This window comes from Diorhabda sublineata, chromosome 6 (genome assembly GCF_026230105.1).
Source record: "Diorhabda sublineata isolate icDioSubl1.1 chromosome 6, icDioSubl1.1, whole genome shotgun sequence".
NCBI classification, from domain to species: Eukaryota; Metazoa; Arthropoda; class Insecta; order Coleoptera; family Chrysomelidae; genus Diorhabda; species Diorhabda sublineata.
Window position 1 is genome coordinate 31,986,507 of NC_079479.1, and position 18,670 is coordinate 32,005,176.

The 18,670-nt window shown below is 31.9% G+C and overlaps 1 protein-coding gene across 13 annotated transcripts in view; it reads left to right on the plus strand.

Moving 5' to 3' along the window:
- The window catches only part of LOC130445173 (slowpoke-binding protein), a 44,554-nt gene that overhangs the window by 16,806 nt on the left and 9,078 nt on the right, over nt 1–18,670 (plus strand). For 7 of the 13 annotated variants that reach the window (XM_056780707.1, XM_056780700.1, XM_056780701.1 and 4 more), the window contains exons 2-6: nt 1,554–1,842; nt 3,595–3,783; nt 15,463–15,763; nt 17,304–17,388; nt 17,782–18,043. In XM_056780707.1, the coding sequence (XP_056636685.1) occupies nt 1,556–1,842; nt 3,595–3,783; nt 15,463–15,763; nt 17,304–17,388; nt 17,782–18,043 (1,124 nt within the window). In that variant the 5' untranslated portion in view covers nt 1,554–1,555. The remainder of the gene's footprint in view (nt 1–1,553; nt 1,843–3,594; nt 3,784–15,462; nt 15,764–17,303; nt 17,389–17,781; nt 18,044–18,670) is intronic. The other 6 variants (XM_056780711.1, XM_056780708.1, XM_056780709.1 and 3 more) reach the window with 1 other exon arrangement.

An 18,670-nucleotide genomic window follows, 5' to 3' on the forward strand; every position in this document is an offset into this window, starting at 1 on the left:
CCCACAATATTCAATTTCGTGCCGCTATTTCTTTTTGTTATTGTTAGTCCGATTCAGTATAAGTTCGAAGAAAAATACGAGTTGGAAAAATGAAACAATTTAGTACCAGCAATGGGCGTAATAGATGAAATATTTACCAATTGAGTATAGTGGTTATCAGAATGCCGTTTTTAATTCATCGAGCAAGTTTACCCTATTAACGAAATATGTCATGAATATGACGAATTTCATCATCTCTATCAAGAGCTCAGAATCCGCCCTAAAATATTTTTCTAATTTATGTGGATGTCTCTTGGGAAATTTGATTTCATTTTAAAAAGAATCCGGAGGAATTTAGAGCGAAAAAGACCCTGCCAAACTCTTTTAGAAAGATGTTTTATATATGTAACATCAGATGGAAAAAATAATTTCTTGTCAGGAAAAATAAACATAAGCCTTGATTGTTGAATCCTGTAAATTATTTCATGCCTTTTTGTGCATTTGTTCATGCTTTCTAAAGGTATCATTGTCATCTTTCGTCAACTTTTCTCTTCAGTCAAACTTTTCCGTTAACGTCAATTGTTCCATGAACGGTAACAAAGTCATAAAAAAGTGTTCGTCAGCATTATTATCATTTTGTCTAAATCCTTAATCAACTATAGTTTATATTGAAATTAAGTTAAGTTAAGATAAAAAGGAAGCTAAATAATAGATTACTCAAACAGATACGTATTTATAATTTTGCTAAAGCTTCATTGTTTTTCAAAATATTATTCATTAAGATCATTAAATGCAATTGAACCAATTGTCGAAGCGTTTTTTCCATTCCGATTGATGTACCACCAAACCAAATCATGTTTTCAAACGCATCTCTCGCTTCTTCAGATGTAGAAAAACGTTGACCTCGCAATTTATTTTTGATCTGCGGGAATAAGAAAAATTGTTGGACGCCAAACAAAGACTGTACTCAATTCGATATTTTGACTGTTCAAAAACGTTTTTGTTTGAACCGATGTGTGAGAACTCACATTGGCGGGGTGCAGAATGATTCGTCTTTTGCAATTGGTTGCCGTGATTTCTGGCAAAGAAATGCTGGTATATCATTCTACGTTGCTCTAATGGAAGGATTGCGGTATGTCCAGTTATACGGAGAAAATAGCAACTATTTGAATCGAAGTACTTCGTGCCCTAACAATTTTTGTTGTATTTGGATCCATACAATCGATTGTTATTAGTTTCGGGTTCATATGCATATTATTTGTTTGCACCATTCGACACGAGATTTTTTTGTCAAATTATGCAGTATACAACACTAACAAATTTTTTTGACTGCCAAACTGTTCATGCAATGAATGAATGAATGAATGTATGCCCAAGTATGACTAAACGATCAGTTTACTCAAAGCATCGATGTTTTTTCTTTAATTTCATTTATTAATAAAATTAATCTAATTGTATAATTGAATATACTTTTTAATTGTTTCTTCTTATATCAACTTTTCCCGTGTACAAACCTTTCAACATACAATTTCCTTCCAATATTATGACAAATCATGTTGTAATTGACATACTAGCTATGTTCAACTTATACCAAAGCATCAATAAAAAAGAAGATCAGGATAAGCAACCTGATGTGATAGGCCACGAAAGATTTTATCAAGCCAGATCTAGAAGTACGAAAAAGAAGAAAAGAGTAACGAGAAGAACACATAGCGCCGCCGAGTTTTCCGCTTCGACGTTAACGGCGGCAAACAAAAGGGCTGCGTTTAGAACTAGAAGTCAAAGTTCAGAAAATAAGAGTGACGAAGGGAAATCCACACCACAACGAGTAGATTCACTAGTTAAATTATTTTTTGGAAAACGGTATGATGATATTAATGTCTCTGGTTTTCAATATTTTAGTAAAGCTGTTTTTCAATAATAAATTTTCTTTATTCATTGTTTTTCACGGTGTAGCAGAATAACTCGTGCCTTTTTTTTTGATAATTGATAATTTTTATATGCGTCAATCAAGAAAGTGTATAAATATTTTAAGTACTGAAATCACTTGATTTTTGGTTTATAAATGATTTTCTATGTGATATAATAAACAGTAATCGTGTCAACGGAACGTCAATGTTTATAGACGAGCGCCAGTTTGACATTTTGAACTGTAATTAACAGCGTTTAGCCAGACACTTTTACATTTTTTCTCTTATATAATATAGTCGCTTAATCCTCCCATAATCCCCCCATAATTACATTCCTATTCGAAATTTTTATCTATTCCATGTATCTCAAAAACAAACAAAAAATTTAGAAGACGTTAAAGCGGGATTGTGTGGTACTTGGTCTAGCTCATCGAGCTATTCATCCTTCTCATTCCGTCTGGAAGGTAGTGTTCTATCACTAGTACAGTTAGTATCGGTATCTAATAGAATTTTTTGCACCTCTCTTTTCCTGTTTGTACTATATAGCTTTTGGGTACATGTTGCCTCCTCCTATGTCCGGCTGGCAAGTCTGCTGTGTTTACCTCTTTGGTCAGAATTCAAACATAAGCAATATGCAGGGCTGGACACGTAGACTCTTACAAATAACATTCATAATAATATCCGAAAATAGAATACTGAGCAACTGCTAATACTGAGTTGAGGATCTTCTTTACCAGGAATAAGTAGAATTCCTGAGTAACAAAATATATTGTTGAAAACTCCACACAAGACTTAAGCAATTTTATTGACGAGCTTGCTGGAGTAGAGCTTACTCTAGCTAAACTACTTTTGAGGATCCGAGGAATAAGACGCAGTGATTCAAGTGGCAAGCACTGCACCACAAAGCCAGTTGCAGCGCACCACTTCATATACGCCTGAAGAATTTGAAAATTGAAATGATTTTGGCAGAGCTTTCAGCATCATCAGAAGTTAAAAGCTGTCGTTTACTCAGATGCAAAAGAAAACTGCACCAAGCTACATTTTTAAGCAAATTCAGATATGATAGTGTCCAAATATGTCCAGGATGACACTATCTGTTAATCGCTGAAGCTAACTGAGTTATACATTAACAATCTAACATCAATAATGTTGTTAGAGCTACTGATCTAATACACGTGATCTAATTATTAGCCGGAAACTAAGAATAATAAAAATTGGAATCGAGAATTTTCTATCTTAGACAATAGTTATTTCAACTTTTCGGGAACACTTTGTATCGTTAAATTTAAATTACATATCCAGCTTTGCGAATTAATGAAAGTATTATGTATAAATTCTACAATCTACAGTTCACTCGTAGGAAATGTAATTTTCATAAAAGAAAATCGAAACGCGGCCTTTTGTGTACAAAATCCACTTAAAAATTGATGACTACCTACTACACCTACTGATCTAAATTTAGAACTGTCGAACAATGGGCGATCAATCTCTAAACTACCTCTTTCATAGACAGTTTCATAAAGTAACTTTAATTTTATGTTTTCACAAAAATAAGTGAATGTAGATAATTTTCGATTGGGAGTTAAACTATCAAAGTTGTAGATTATTGAATGTTATACAACTTTCGTAGAGGGCATCCCCTAACTGAGAGAGTGCGTATTTTTCGTTTATTTTTTCATATCTCGCTTCCACTATTGAATTCCAGACAACAGGGAAGCGGCCAAAAGCATGAATACAGCGCCCTAAAGACCGATGGAGGAGTCGAGAAATTTCGCGAAGAACGACAAATTCGTAATGGAGCGTTCATCACGTGTAGAAATAATCTTCAGAACAACGATAGATACGAATTAAAAACTCAATTAGATATTATCGGATCTAGACCCGACAAACACTGGTAAGTAAATTAATATTATTGCTAAATATTAAACAAAAACATGTTGGTTAATATTTTATTATATTTCCGATAAATATAAATTCCAAATTGGGGGAAATATAACCAAAAATAAAATAGAATATAATTTTTCAAAATTATCTAATTTCAAGTAATTTTTAGCTTCTACTGCACAATTTTAATTTTTTTTAATTTAGATTCTTCAAGGTCTAGTCTTCTTTCCTATATTTCATATTTAAAAGAAAAAAAATGGTTGCTTGTAGAATATTTAAATGTTATTTGGAGGATATGCAGTGCAGTGTTTTTAAATTATTTGAATCAATTATATAATGAATTAAGTAAACTTTTGTAAAAGTAGGTAAATTACATAGAAAAGAAACCAATCAAAATGCAATAATACATTAAAAATACCAATGCGGTTTCATAAAAGATGGATCAACAACAGATGCAATTATTAAACTAGGATAGTAAATAACTTATAGAAAAAGTAATAAATCATTAATATGAAGTAAAATGATTATTTGTATGCCAAGGACTCAAAGTGCTACTTTGTTGGACGAGTCTGAATCTCTGTAAATGTGTTTGTGTCATCGAAGTGAAACTGTCAACTGTCAACATTGAAGTTGTCTACTCCAGAGCGTCCCGAAAGTGTTTTGCGGTACGGAACTGTCACTTTCACTACATAGAACACTCAAAACGCAATTTTCGGTAAACGAATACAGAACGAATAACTTTCAAATGGCGTCGTCTAAAAATGTTTTATTTAGACTTTGAACAAGTTTTTGAATCGTTATAGATAAAGGCATTTATAGAGAAATTTTCAATACAAGAAAGCAAAAAATTAAGAACTCTAATGGATATGACAATAAGGCAATCAAAAGTTACCATCCTGATACAAAAAAGAGAGACAGTTTTAGACACATAAATGGCTGGGTTCTGATTTAGTTTGAAGAAAACTACAAAAAGGAAATCTGAGAATAGCTCAAATTACATATTAGTGAAGAAATGTTGAAGAGGATTAAGAAAACATTTGATTAATTAATTAATGAAATTTCAAACATTAGAGTAATGGGAATAAAAAATTAAAAGTAGATGTACAAAAATTTAAATACTTGGTCGTGATGATAAGCGATAAAGTATACGTAAAAACGGAGATTTAAGAAAAATATAAGGACAACAAACTGAGCATAATATAAAACAAATAAAATTCTGACTAACTTTTGTACAAAAAAAAGAAGAATAAATACAGAATAATAATAAAAATATAAGCATAAACTATAACAAAAATGAAAGAAAAGTAAAGGATAAACAAAGAAAATAATTATGAGGATCCACTGAAAATCGGAGAAGAGGAATAGTTGAAAATAACGCAGAAATATTAAACACAATAAATAGTGATGGAAAAAGAATAAAATGATTCAGATATTTATGAATATAAAAGAAGCGAAGGTCATGATTCAATAACTTGTGGTGCACAACGTAATAACAAAAGCTATGATGAAATAGCAACTGAAAAGGGACAAAGCATAGTGATAGAGCAGGAATTACGTTGGACGGAAAGGAATATGAAAGGCGAAAACATGGGATAAGGATAAACTTGTTAACAAGTACTATGACAATCACCCCGTTAAAAGAATTAAGAGAGCTAAAGTCACTTGTGTGTTTAGTTATATACACCAGGGCTTCTTAAACTGTGGATCGCGACCCCTAGGGGGGTCGCGAGACTACTGAAAAAGGGTCGCAAAGATCTGATACTTTTCAATCATTATAAATAAAAATTTAAAATTAGTATACACACTACGTACAAATATAAATACAAATAAAAATCATACAAAATACTATTGTAGTTTTATTATAACTATTTTTTGAAAAAAGTGGCAATAGTTACATACGCCGCTTATCAAGGAAACTTAAAAGCGCAGCAGAAACACTATACTTTCTGAGAAATTGTTATTTAACAACATATGCAGATAAATCTTACTTTCTTGTAATATCATTTAATAAAATTCATTCTCTGTTCAGATCTCTAACAATAAACTTGTAATTGCTAGAATAAATATATTTTTTAAAAACGAATTTTTCGTAAAGAAAACCAAAATTGGCGCAGTCAGTAGGATCGCGCAAGTCGTCGAAATCAAAAATCACTAAAACGTTTACGGGCATACAGTGCGTAACAAAATTTCGGATCGTGCGAAATAATTTAGTGACTTCACGGCTTTAACGTTTCAACGTTTTAAGTGCGAATCCAACGAACAATATTAGACTAGCAATTATCGTGCAATAGCCCTTTAGTGGTGAACATTGGAGGCAACAGGGAATCATCGAGGGAGAAGATTTTAAAAGCCTGTTCTTCAGAAACGTAAGTGCCTTATTGTCCTCTTCTTGCCTTTCCTACCTTTTTTGGATTTTGGAAAGATAGTATTGATTATTGAGTTTTAAACTTTCAAAAACGTATACAATTAATAAAAAAGAAATTATCAATTTATGAGTGAATTAAACTCTAGTAATCTCGATAACATAGTTCAATTGTTCAATAATATTTCTTTAGTCGAAAATAACGTAGAACAAACTGGTACTAACAAAATGGCTCCTCCTGCAATGAATTGGGATCTTTTCAAATCCAAATTATCAAATATTAAACCTTTTAACGGTGACAGTGAATATTTGAATAAATTCATTACAAGGTGTGAGCATTTAATAGAGTCATATAGAATTTATAATGATGCAGAATTAAATTTACACATTATAGAATGTATTCAAGAGAAATTAGAAGGTAGAGCAGCCTTCATGGTCGGTAACAGAGTTGAATTAAATACTTGGCCAAAATTAAAAACGGCCTTATTACAGTGTTTTGCTGATAGAAGGGATTTAAATTGTCTTGTGCAAGAGTTGATTAGAGCCAAACCATTAAAAAACGAGCATCTTATTGATTTTGGAAGTAGACTTCAATTAATTCGTAGTAGTGTAATTCAAAGAATTAGCAATGACCCTAATATAACTGCCGAAGAAAGAAATTGTCAAATAAATCAATACGATAAAACCGCTTTAAATACGTTTATTGCAGGGTGCGACGGTACTCTGAAAAATAATATGCATTTACGAAAACCACATTCTTTAGAAGACGCGATGGCCTATGTGGCCGAATTCGAAAATTTTGAAAGACTGTACGGTTCTTTAAACGATAAAAATAATCGACAAAATACACCTAATAATATTAATATACAGCATGCGAATAGCCAAAATTCTCAAAGATCCAAATCAAATTTTTATAAAAATCCTAATACGTATCAAAATTTTGTACCAAATAACAGACCTGTTAACAATTACCCGAATTCTTATAGCAATCGACAAAACTACCAACCAAATTTCGTACAAAATAGAGAAAGTTGGCCAAATCAGCCGATACCTATTCAATCCATACCACAAAATAAAAGATATTTTACTAATCGACAAGTATTCGGCCCTCCCAAAAATGTATTCAAACCTAACCAAATTCCACAAAATCAATTACCAACACCTGAACCGATGTCCACGACATCACGTAATTTTACTGAACGTACTCGAAAACCTATTAATAATAATAATAATAATAGATTTTTCCGATCAAATCCAAACGCTAAACCAAACTTCGTTTCCGAAGAGTTATACTTAAATCAATATGCTAATTCAGACTATAATCACGATAATCAATATGATGAATATGACGAAATAGAATTTGACGAAAACGACGAAGCCAATCGCGATGAAAATTTTCAAGCAGCTCGTCCATCAGACGGGAAAACATAGAAATAAATATACTGTCAGTTAATCCGCTACCGTATATAGAAATTGCAAATCCAAAAATTAAATTGCTAATCGATACTGGTAGCTCTAAATCAATAATAAGACCTTCTATTGCCGAAAAATACTTTCCAGATACAATTTATCATTCTGATACTACTATATCTACTAGTCTTGGAAGTAAAAACGTTAGGTATCGAGCGCTTATTCCTGCATTTCCTGAACTAAAAAATAAAAACTATCAAATCGATTTTATACTATATGATTTTCACAATTATTTTGATGGAATTCTCGGTATTAAAGATTTAATAGGTATGAATATAAATATTGATCTAACTAATCGAGAACTATTAGGACCTCACCTAAGATTGCCTTTTAAGTATAGAAAAGTAAACGATATTGAGTTTTCTTTTTCAATAGACCCCGGAGAAAAAACGATAAAGAAATTACCCGTAAATATAGATAATGGGGATATTATAGTAGACGCTCGAAAAATAGAAAATATAATAATTCCACAAATTTTATCTACAGCAAGAAACGGTTTCGCACCAATAGAAATTCAAAATCACACAAATAATTCGATAACGATAACATTACGAGAACCAATTCAAGTTACTCCATTTAAATATTCACAATATGAACTCTTTAAATTTGAAAGCTTTGCTAATGATTTTGATGAAAATAATTTCATAAAACCTAATGACAATATTACCGAATTAATTCGTACAAATCACATGAATAAAGAAGAAAAACAAAAAATTATTTCATTGTGTAAAGAATATTCTGATTTATTTTTAAAACCAGGGGACAAATTGACTTTCACTTCAAATGTTAAACATATTATAAGAACCAAAGACGAGGTACCGGTTCACACTAAATCTTACAGATATCCCTACGTCCACAGAGAGGAAATTAGGAGACAAATTCAAGAGATGTTAGATAAAAACATAATTAGACCGTCCTGTTCCCCTTGGAGCTCCCCGATATGGATTGTTAAAAAGAAAATGGACGCATCAAATACCCAAAAATGGAGACTGGTAGTTGATTACCGGAAAATTAATGAAAAGACAATTGATGACAGGTACCCGCTTCCCAATATATCCGATATATTGGATAAATTAGGTCGAGCTCAGTATTTTACTACCCTCGACTTGGCAAGCGGCTTCCATCAAATACAAATGAGCGAATGTTCTATAGAAAAAACGGCTTTCAACGTAGATGGAGGACATTACGAGTACCTTAGAATGCCTTTCGGTCTTAAAAATGCCCCTTCTACATTTCAAAGAGCTGTAAATGAAGTCCTTAAAGACATCCAAAACAAAATATGCATGGTATACATGGATGACATTATCATATTCAGTACTAGCCTTCAGGAGCACATACAAAATCTGAAATTAGTATTTTCAAAACTACGCCACGCAGAGCTTAAGATACAACTAGACAAGTGCGAGTTTCTTCGCAAGGAAGTAGAGTATCTAGGTCACGTTGTAACTCCTCATGGGATAAAACCTAATCCGAATAAAATCAAAGCAATTCAAAATTTCCCTATCCCAAAAACCGCTAAAGATATTAAATCCTTTTTAGGACTAGTAGGTTACTATAGAAAGTTTATAAAAAACTTTGCTCAAATTACGAAACCGATGACGATATGTCTAAAGAAGGATCACATAATTAAACATACCGAAGAATTTATTAATTGCTTCAATACTTGTAAAAACATTTTAATTTCAGAACCAGTCCTTGCGTATCCCGATTTCAGTAAACCTTTCGAATTAACTACTGACGCTTCTAAATATGCCATAGGTGCTATTCTATCTCAAAATAATCATCCTATTTGTTATGCTAGTAGAACACTTAATTCCGCAGAAATAAATTATTCTACAATCGAGAAAGAGTTACTTTCGATAGTCTGGTCGTGTAAGTATTTTCGACCGTATTTATTTGGTCAAAAATTCACAATTTTTTCAGATCATAAACCATTGCAATGGCTCATGTCATTAAAAGAGCCCAATTCACGTCTTGTACGCTGGCGCCTTAAACTTGAGGAATTTGAATACGATATAAAATATTTGAAAGGTAAAAGTAACAAAGCAGCTGATGCATTATCTCGATATCCCGATATAAATGCATTAGAAACTGCATCAATGGATGTCAATTTAAGTGACATCGATGAAATAATGAATGAAGAATTTGAAAGAATTAATTCCAGTACTCTCCCGAATTTAGATAATTTAGATCTTACAAATATATTAGATTTAAATAAATTTAACCAAAACGATTCAAACATAGAAAATCTCGCAAACAATAATTTACCAATATTACCTATAACGGAAGAACCAAATCCTAATAATAACGAAGACATTGAAACAGTACATACATCTGTTGAAAATCCTATTCTATCAATTCCAATTACCGAAAAACCATTAAATATGTATAAAAATCAAATATATTTTACTAATGGTCAAATAAATACCTTTAAGGTTAGAAGAGAGAAAGTATTCGAAAATATTCGTCTATACGTTACATTACCGGTAATTGACATCGAAAATAATATAATAAACTTCATTAAAGAATATATTGACCCCAGAAAAAATTATGCACTTTATTTCCAGAACGAACCCTTATCGAGAATATTTATTGTAACTGCACAGAATATGTTTAAGAATTCTGCATTTAAATTTACAATGTGTACCAAATCAGTAACAGATATTGAAACAAAAGAAGAGCAATTAGAAAAAATTAAATATCATCATATATATAAATCAGGTCATAGGGGCATAAACGAAGTTAAAACATCTCTTAGTTGTAGATACTACTGGCCGAAAATGATCGAAGATGTAGAAAACTTTATCAATAATTGCGATACATGCTTGAAAAATAAATATGATAGGAATCCCCCTGTCGTCAAATTTAGCCTAACACCCACAGCGTCTAAGCCTTTTGAGCATGTACATATGGATGTTTTTAAAATTGCAAATAAAATTTATTTAACAGTAATTGATTCCTTTTCGCGTTACGGACAAGCTTACCCCATAGTAAGTGTTACAGGATTTTCCACAGTAGACTCTTTACTAAATTTCATAACTCACCATGGACTACCTCAAAAGATAACAACAGATAGTGGTTCTGAATTTAAGAATTTCGATTTAGAAGACTTTTGCAAACTTCACCATATAGAATTGCATCATACCACAGCGAAAAATAGCAATTCCAACTCGCCAGTTGAACGATTTCATTCAAGTATTTTAGAACATTATCGATGTATACAGGAAGATAATAAAAATTTGACACCGGATCAAATAATGAAACACGCGATTCTTAGTTATAACAATTCAGTTCATACAGTAACAAAATTCACGCCTTTCGAAATTATAAAAGGACATATAAACAATCCTGACCCGTTTGACCTGAATGATCATTTAGTTATATCTCAATACGTTCAAAATCACAAAGAAACCAGTAAACGCTTATATGAAAAAATTAAACAACAAAACGAACAAACTAAACAAAAGGTTATAGAGAAATTAAATAGAAAAAGGTCCGAACCTTTAGACTATTCAAATCAAAAAACCGCCTACGTAAAAACTAAATTAAGAAATAAGAAACTCCCTAAATTTAAACAAACTAAAATAATCAGAGATAAAGGTATTCTGCTTAAAACCGATAAAGGTACGTATCATAAAAGTATTGTCCGAAAACCAAAAAGTAATGTTCGGAAATTGTTACAGGATGTCGACGAGCACGCGAATCCTGATGCTTTACCTGATTCTTCGCGTATTTCAAGCGACCTGTAGTGTAGAAGACATACAGGTTACGAAAATTCAAAACTTCCTTCTTCCTATCCAATTAGGAAACGCTAGATTAGTATATAGTAAACATACGTTTTTACATTATTTAGATTTAAGCCAACTTATTAAGCAAATAGATAGTCTAGTTACGCATTTCAATTACATAAAAAATAGTATTACAACTGTAACCACTACAAACACTATATCCTATCACGCTTTAGCACAGAACATGTTAATAAGAACCGAGTATTTGATCAACACTGTACAGAAAAAATTCGAAAATTTGAATCCTCATATCAGAAATCGAAGAGGTTTGCTAAATGGCGTTGGTAAAATAAACAAATGGCTATTTGGAAACCTCGATTCAGATGACGAGATAAAATACGATAACGCAATTACTTTATTACAACAAAATCAAAAGAACATTATCCATGAAACTAACCTTCAAATTTCTCTCTATAAGAAACTCATTGATCATTACAATAAGTCAATTACTACTTTAAATAAAAATCAAGCAAACTTTAATAATGGGTTACAACTATTTTCAGCCTCTGTATATAACAAAATTGAAACACTAGAAAGTTATCTAACGTTTCAAGGTATGTTGTATCAGATTAATTTAGACTGTCAGTCAACAATAACGTTTATAGATAATATTGAGAACGCAGTTGTATTTTCGAAACTTAATTCTGTACATACGTCTATAATTTCTAGTTACGAGATACTGGACATAATTCAACATTTAGGAAAACTATATTCAGAAAAACAGATTCCTAAATTTTCTAACATTTTAACATACTACCAATTTCTTGGAACTCAAGTATCAATCATTGATTCGAAATTAGTCTTTGCTATCCACGTACCTATACTCATCTCCGAAACATTTGAATTTTACCACCTTTTTCCCATAATCCAAAATAATAAAATGTACACTCCTAAATTCCCTTACCTGGCACGAACGCAAAATGAAACCCAATCAGAAAAAGAAGAATGTCCACCACTCGAAGGTATCTACTATTGCCGTCAAAATTTTGTCCAAAGGGATAATTGCACCCTTAGTCTACTTGAAGGGAACACTCTCGATGATTGCCAAATTCTAGAAGTCAATATCGAAGAAACAATCATTCAACAAGTTACAACAAAAGAAGTCCTGATAATGCCGATTCAACAAGAAAAAATACTTTCAAAATGTCAATCCGATCGATACCTCGAAATAGAAGAACCATCACTTGTCAAAATCCCAAAAAACTGTGAACTATGGATCAATAATCGACGATACATCAATGACGACGAAATCAGTTACGGTAAACCATTTGTCCTGCCAAAATTAGAAACAAACAAATTATCAACTTCAAAACACTACGAAAAATATAACATAACAAATCTCAATCTCGATGATCTTTTCCAAATCAACGAATTGTCAAGAAAATTGAAGCCGATCCAAGAAACTTCCAATACACAGAGTCATGTAACAATAATCGAAAGCCTTTTAGCGATAATATTCATTATTTTAATAGCAGGTGTTTTGTTCAAATTCAAATCAAAAATTTTAGTATGCCGAAAACACACAAAAGAAAAAAGTCAAGAAAACCTGGAAAGGGCCCAAAAATCGAAAAGTCAATCCATACTTTTCGAGACTTAAGGAGGGAGGAGTTACATACGCCGCTTATCAAGGAAACTTAAAAGCGCAGCAGAAACACTATACTTTCTGAGAAATTGTTATTTAACAACATATGCAGATAAATCTTACTTTCTTGTAATATCATTTAATAAAATTCATTCTCTGTTCAGATCTCTAACAATAAACTTGTAATTGCTAGAATAAATATATTTTTTAAAAACGAATTTTTCGTAAAGAAAACCAAAATTCAATGCAAAACTGTTATGTAGGGCCTATAAATGAAAATATGGAAGTAGCATTTAAAATAATAAAGACAACGCGCTCCTCGATTTTCAACTGAACGTTTATATGGAGGAGGGGGTCGTTTAAAATTTCCTAAGCTTGAAGGGGGTCGCTATATAAAAAAGTTCAAGAAGCCCTGATATACACTATTCGACACCTTTTATCCTTCTCCTTCACACTAGAAACATGTTCTGATCATGAGATAGATTCAGTATGTGCTGCACGTGGATGTACACCCACTAGAGGTTATTTCAGCAAATAATGACTTACTATTGTTTTTATTGTTTTGAAAACAGACAGAATTATGATAAATAATAGCTTAACAAAGTATAATATCCAAAAAGTTGTGAAATTGTGAAAGTTATAAACTTGAATTTCAATTTAAAAAAACATATCTTTTAATCTGTTTCATTTTTTTCATGTTTCATGATATTATTCTCGACCAAAGAGCTAACTATAATATTGTATAATTCATGCTCACGCAATTCATTTGAATAATTTGATACGCTTTAATGAAATTTTAATGAAAACGTATATGATTTATTTAAGTAGCTCGATAGAAAAGACATATTTCATATGAATAAATAAAAATTGATTATTACCAAATATTATTAATAAAAATGAGAAATCATTGTGCTATCAATATGACAATTATAAAAGTTGTATCTGGTCGCGATCAAAAACTACTGAATAGAATGTTACGCAGCTTTCATCAATGGTTAGAATGATTCTTGAAAAATGTTTCTTTGATCTAAAAGGATTCACGTAAAATGCAGTTAGAAAGTTGAAAGGATTCTGTATTAATCCTTACCATTTTATGAATGGACCGAAATTTTTACCAAATACTCTATAACGCACTAGATGATTGTACTTAAAAGGATTTTTGGCGTCTCTCAAAGAAAAGGTATGGCTAAAAATTCGATAATTAGTAAATGAGTTCAAAAATCGTGAAAGTTTTCCACTTTGGTGTAAGAGAATCGGATTGCAAAAAGGTTTGAAAGAATATGACGGTGCTAGATGAGAGAATTTGTTTTTGTGTCATGAAAAATCTAGCTGAAAATACGTGGTTAGGTTAGGCTCGGAAAAATTTTCCTTGCAAGACGCCAAGAATCCCTTTAGGTACAGTCATCTAGTGTTTGATAAAGTTATCATCATCATTCAGCCTTGGACATAGGCCTTCTCCAAATGCTTCCAGTTTTCTCTGCTCTGAGCGGTTGCTACCCAATTTGTCCGTATTCTCTTAATATCGTCAGTCCATCTCGTAGGGGTCTTCCTGGATTTCGTCTGTCTGTTCTCGGTCTCCAATCTAGAATTCTTTTTGTCCATCGGCTATCTGGTATCCTTGTAACGTGTCCTGTTTAATAGAGTATAGGGTGAAAATTTGAAACCACTCGGTGGGTTCCTGTTTCAGAAACTCCAGCCTATTGTAAATATCTTATTCATTCGATTTAGTTAGTTTCCTAACAAGACTCGTATAATCACAGATGGCAGTACTTTTCCAAAATCTTTGTGGTCAATTAATAGGATGATCTGAAATGTTTGAAACCAATCGATTTGGATCTTTTTGGTATTTCAATTTTGTCATGAAATATCAAATTCATTTCACAAAAACAACTTTAAAAATGACAAGAATAAATATAGAATTAGTAATATTTTGTAGTTCCTTTTGTTTTTTAAATGATTCGTCTAATTAAATGTTAGATTATGTTGTAACGAATGACTTTTGACAGAATTAGTTTTTTTATATACCAAAAAATACACTAAGCCTTATCAAATCAGTTTTTTTGTTATTAGACTGATTAGTTTTTCAAATAATGCTATCAAACTCAATTTTCCAAAGTTTTGTTATTATTTGAAGTATTTCAAATATTTGGTGGCATGGCAGTGCCTCCACCACGTCGAGCGTTGCGTTTTCTTGCGATGGCCAAATCAATCTATTTTATTTGAACATTAATGATTTTTAATACTAATGTTGTTAGATTAGGTAATTACGTAATAACTTAAGACAGAAGGTCCCTTTAGTAGAGACTTTTTGATTGCATATTTATATTCTATAATAATACTGACATCAAGTATTACAAATGGTTATAATTTTGAACTAACGTTACGGACCACTAAGCCTAATTTATTCAAAATTTTTGCGAGATTTTTCCCCATATTCAAATATCTATTTGAAAATAGTTTTTTAACCATAAAAATCGTATTCTACAGGTTTATCGTCCAAGATAACATTCTAGGAGCAGAAAGACTGTTAGCTTTACTACCTCTTCCGTCAAATTGTCCCATAAGTCCGTCCCAAGCGACAAAAGATACACTTTTAGCTTTATTCAGGGGATTGCAACATCCCTATATTCATCCAATTCTGGACATAGAATTTTGGGATGCCGGCGCTGCCGTTATAACCCCTTTAAATCCCACCGGAAGTCTAAAAGATTTAATTTACGGGTCTGCGTGGCATGAGGATTATGAGAAAAAGTACACGTCCAAAAGTGAAGGACTTTCGTTGAGAACAGTAAGTGGACGATCAATTTTATTTGAATTTAAATCTTATGGATATTAGAAAGACGTTTTTATTTAATATAACCCATTGATCTTTGATTATTTAAATAGTTTCATGTGTTTAAAATGTAACATTAAAAACTATACTTAGCTGGTTTCATAATATATTTAAAGGAAGCTTTAAGTTTAAACTTTCCATTAATTTAAGTCACGAGTTTCATAATTCACCCAAATGTGAACTTTAAGGTAAAGTTAGAAATGTTTTACTTTAGCACATCAAAGTTTCCTTTAGCGATAAACGTCAAATGCAAACAAAAGTTATGTTTGAAATCTAAGCTTGTCCAGGCGTCTCTTTAATAAGTTAAATGTGATAGATGGATATCGTACTACATTTGCAACATTATTGAATCAAATTCGGGATGAATTGAATAGCCAATTTCCCCCAATAAGTGCAATTGATTGAACTTTAATTCTTATACAATCACCGGGCAGAAATTTTTAGGGCCCGAAAAGGCTTTTTTGCATTAAACGTACAAACTGTATCTGATGCTTGGCTGGTTGGCAGGTTCCGTTCACAACCAGACAATGTTCAATAATTCAATAACAGTGGTTTAAGGAGGCAGTTTGAAAAAAGGACACTTCGGAAGACATCTTTTGGTGAGTGACAGCGGATATCGCATTCAGAAATACCTCTTGACAAAATTGGAAAACGTGGATACAAACGCTGAAAAATTATACAATAAATATATTAAAAGAACAAGGAACGTTAGAGAAATAAAAGTTTACTTGAGAGACCGTTACAAATCGATTATGATACCAGTTGAAAGTTTATCAAATTTCCTACAAATCTGACATCTTCTCTTTTTTGCGTACAATTATTCGTTTTCTCTCAAAACGAGATTGAAAACCAGGATGTAAGATTTTCTTCTTATTTCCGCCACTACGAGATTGCTGGAGTAGGTAAAAACAAACTTTAATAACTTTGTTGAAATTCATCATAAAGACAAGAAGCAGAGTACGTTGAGTTTCTCAAGATTTCCAGTTCATTTTCCAAAGTTTTCTGTAAACGCCACCGTAGAACTGGTAAGGGAAAATTAAGGTACTGAAAAATGGTTCCAAACGAATTGCATTCATCTTGTGACTCAACTTGAAAAAGAATAAATTCATGTACTTTTCGACAATGTTCTTTGGACTTTTGTGGAAATCCCTAGTATATGTATTACAATTACTTTATTTATTTATAATCGCGCCATTAAAATGGACCCAGAGCTTGGAAACGATAACCTTACTTTTTATTTAAAATGCATATTGATGATTATTTTTAACTTTAACTGCTGAACACCAGAACTCAAGGAAGTAACAATTCTCGAAACTCAATTATTTTATGTTTCCTACAATTGATAACTGCGTACTTGGGCTTTGTTATTTGTTAGAACATCCCGTATAATAATTTACTTGACCCCACGTGGAGCAGGTCTTTGGTACTCGATGTTAGAATTTTATAACCAATAAATATTATTCAGAACTTGCAAAGGTAAAAATATTTTTTACAGATACAATGTCTGGGTCGTCAAATCTTGGAAGGTTTACTTTTCTTGAGGAATCGATATTTTCCACAATTATATCATCTGCATTCAGGTGAGGATTTTTAACTAATTTATCTACGAGTATTAGATGCGTTTTTTGAACTAAAATGTCGATTTCATTCTACGAAACATCACAAATTAATTTCTACTCGCCCAGGTGTCAATGAGGTCACTCATTTTCAAATATATATTTCTTATAATACAACAATTTGTTGTATGGATTTTATTTATTTAAATAGTGTTAAGAGTAGCTACAAAATCCAAAAGAAAATTGGAGAGAAATAGTTAATTTTTCAATTACAAACAAAGCTTCTCCGTAGGAAATTTAAAAATTAGAATTTTTCGGATCAAAGATTTGAGAATTTGGCATTGTTGTAGATAAACCGTCAGTCATGAAGGCCTCTAACTGTAACCACAATTCTCTTTGTTATATCCATTATTTCAGGTAACGTTATAATTCAAAACGGAGTAGCTAGATTAGCTGGTTTAGAAAATCCTCTACTGGGTTTGATACCGAAACCACCATCTGCTCCCGAAACTCTTTCTTTCGGTTACCTACTTTTTGAAATGACAGCTGGATACGAGCTTCCAGAACCTCCTACGCCAGCTCATCTACAACTCGAATTAGAAAGAGCACCAAAGGTAGCTGAAACTCTCGATTATATTTTTCAAACATCCAGAACTCCAACGTTAGATGAATTAGTAAGGTAAATATTTACAGAGTGAACGTATATCAATCTTTGATTTTTTTTTAATCAATATGCTTATTTATTTCAATTACAAGATAAACAGACTTTCAAGAGCTGGGGACGACCGTGAAAATATTATTTGAGATCGTGACTATGTAGGGTATGAGGATGTTTTTATTGGGATCGTTTTACAGACGATTTTTTATTGTCTATCCAATCTTACTGAATACTTGTACAAAAAAACGAGAAATAGAATAATAAGCAAAATATAAGACAAGCGATAAGAAGGCAGTCAGAACTCATTAAAATTTAAAGCTTTTATTAAAGAATTAATTAGAAACGCAGAAAAGAAAACTAAACCAATCTATAGATTGCTGCTTCTGCCGTTTTGAACGAATTTTCAGATAGTTTCTATCAATAGATAGTGTGATTCATAAGGAAGATTTTGATGTATGATAAGTGAAGGTTTCGTGGGAATTGGGGAAAATAAACACTCATTAATAAACTAGATCTATGCCGCTGCTGCTTGATGATGATATAATTGCTGCTGCTTGATGATGATATAATGACCAAAGCAGAAAACCAGAAGGATATACAAGAAAATTTAAACAACTGAAACTAAATAATGACAGAGAACGAAATGGA